At 60.3% G+C, this 2,255-nt stretch overlaps 1 protein-coding gene across 1 annotated transcript, besides 2 other annotated features; it reads right to left on the minus strand.

Moving 5' to 3' along the window:
- Nucleotides 1-2: 2 nt before the first annotated feature.
- Nucleotides 3-27: a microsatellite.
- A 70-nt stretch (nt 28-97) lies between these two features.
- Tco025E_07403 (putative glycosyl transferase) lies at nt 98-1,846 on the minus strand (the record flags this gene model as incomplete). Its single annotated transcript, XM_029374269.1, has 1 exon — nt 98-1,846. The coding sequence occupies one exon, from the start codon at nt 1,844-1,846 to the stop codon at nt 98-100; it is 1,749 nt and encodes a 582-aa protein (XP_029225691.1).
- Nucleotides 1,847-2,184: 338 nt separating this feature from the next.
- Nucleotides 2,185-2,255: a microsatellite.

Genomic DNA, 2,255 nt, shown 5'->3' on the forward strand with positions numbered 1-2,255 from the left:
ACGAGAGAGAGAGAGAGAGAGAGAGAGGAGGGCGAGGGGGGAAGCGGGCGGTGGCGCGTCGCACAAGACTTCAGGGGGGGAGGGAGCACTTCGTGTCTCACGGGGCGGGCACGCAGGGGCAGTAGCGACGAGTCGTCGGGTGGCTCGCCGTGCAGTTGGGAAGCCCCCGCGCATCGCGCAAGTAGTTGTAGCGGCACACAAGCGTGGCCGGGTTCCTCCGCCGCCGCCTATACCTCTGGCCCCCTCTGTCCTCCACCTCCCGCGAGACCGCCTCCACGGCGGGGAAGTCATTCCCGGGGTGCGGCCGCCAGTAGACGCCCAGCTCACACCGGCTGCAACCGAACACCGACCGCAGCTCCTCGCAGTCGTTGAGCGAGGTAAAGTACAGCGCTTCAGGGGCACACCGCAGCCCCCGTTGGGCACACACGGCATCGCATGAGAGACCAAAGGCCGGGCTAGGAATTTTTTGCATGGAGGGAAGTGTGCGGTTGCGTCGCCGCTTGTCCTCGGACGACAGAAGCTGCGTGTACGCTTCCCTGGAGTGCCGCTGCATCCACACATGTGTCAGGGGCGAGATAGGCGCACCATTCGCACTTGTGTCATTCGTCCCAAACGCGACGCCGTCCACTACAACGAACTCAGAGCCTGGTGCGCGTCCCTCCGATTGCATCTGCAGCGCCTTCAAGTAGTAGGCACTCTTTTTGTGTACTTCCTCCTCGTACAAGGTCCACCAATGCAGGTAGGTGAAGCCAAACTCCTTCTTGCCAAGTGTGGTATGCAAGTTTGGCAGCCGCCGGTCGAACCACGGCTTTATTATGCCACGCAGGTGAACGGCCACGATGGTCCCCTCGCCAGGAATCTTCACATCCACGCGATACCGGGGATTGAGGTTGCGGCTGTACATTGGGTTTATCGGGTAGAACCGGGTCTGGAAGACGTCCCGCAGCAGCGCCCCGTCACGAGCCGCGTGACCGATAAAGCGACGCCCGTTTGGCGGCGCCCCCTGAAGCAGCCTGTCGTAGACGCAGTTAAACATCTCCTGCGTGGGAATGATGATCATCATGCCGGTCTGGAAGTAGCCTTTGCCTCCCACCGCCGCCACGTACTCTGGGCTCCGCACCTTGGGCCGTGAGAAGAGTCTATCCATGCTCCGTATCGCAATCATGTCGGCATCCATAAAGACAAGCTTCTCATACATGGTGAGGTTAAACATGTAGATCTTGTCTAAGGTGTCGCGAAAAGGGCCCGACGTCGCGTGGACGCGTTCCGCCAGCGAGGGGACCTCAAACACGTGCGTGTATCTGCCGTCGCTAAGCAGCCGTCTCCTCGACGCCGCGCTGACTCTGCTGGCAGTGACCATGACAACTAGGTCCGCCACCCCGTGCCGCAGAAAGCGGGAGGTGTTGCGCAGCGACGCCCCGAGCACCAAGGCCCCATCCACAAACTTCTCGTTGGAGATGAATGTGAGGTAGGCGATGGGAGCGTGGCGGTTTCGCGCCACGGGCGGCCGGACGCCCGCTGCGGCCATTGGACAGGACCCGTTCGACCAACGCCACGCAGTGCGGCTGTCCAGGTCAAAGTGTGTTTCTCGCTCGTACCCTAACTCCATCAACTTCCCCAGCGCCCATACCTGAGGCGTCGACTTGGGCACTGGCGCGCGTTCGGCTGAGAAGACACCCGTTGCCTCCTGGGCAGCAGCTCCTGCCACCGCCGGCGCCGCCGCCGGATTAGACGCCTTCCGGCGCTCCATCGTCCACAATGTGAAGTGCATGAGGAGCATCCAAAGCGCGGCGACAGCAATCAACAGTAGCAGGAGGAGCGATTTCCTTTTGCGTCTCCTTGCCATACCCTTCATTGCCGCCAGCCCGCCCTGCCACCGCAACCACCAACTGGAAGCGGCTGAGATTGGGGGGGGGGGGCGTCAACGCTGCTCAAAGGCATGGGTGAGAAAAGAGAGAGAATAGGAGACGGTGGCGCCCTTGCTTGCATTGCACGCACAGAGAGCAAGTCCGGAGACACGGCCGACCACGCCGCTTCTTCTAGCCGCTTCCACTACGATCAACCACAAACCGCGCCTTCTCTCAGAGCTGGAGCCATCATCATTATTATAAGTATTGCAATGAAATAAATTCGTTTTTTTTTGTCCCTTGTTCTCCACGCAGAATAAAAAAACAGGAGGAATACCACACACACACACACACACACACACACACACACACACACACACACACACACACACACACACACACACACAC

This window comes from Trypanosoma conorhini, assembly GCF_003719485.1.
Source record: "Trypanosoma conorhini strain 025E chromosome Unknown Tco_14.4_contig_00569, whole genome shotgun sequence".
Taxonomy (NCBI): Eukaryota; Euglenozoa; class Kinetoplastea; order Trypanosomatida; family Trypanosomatidae; genus Trypanosoma; species Trypanosoma conorhini.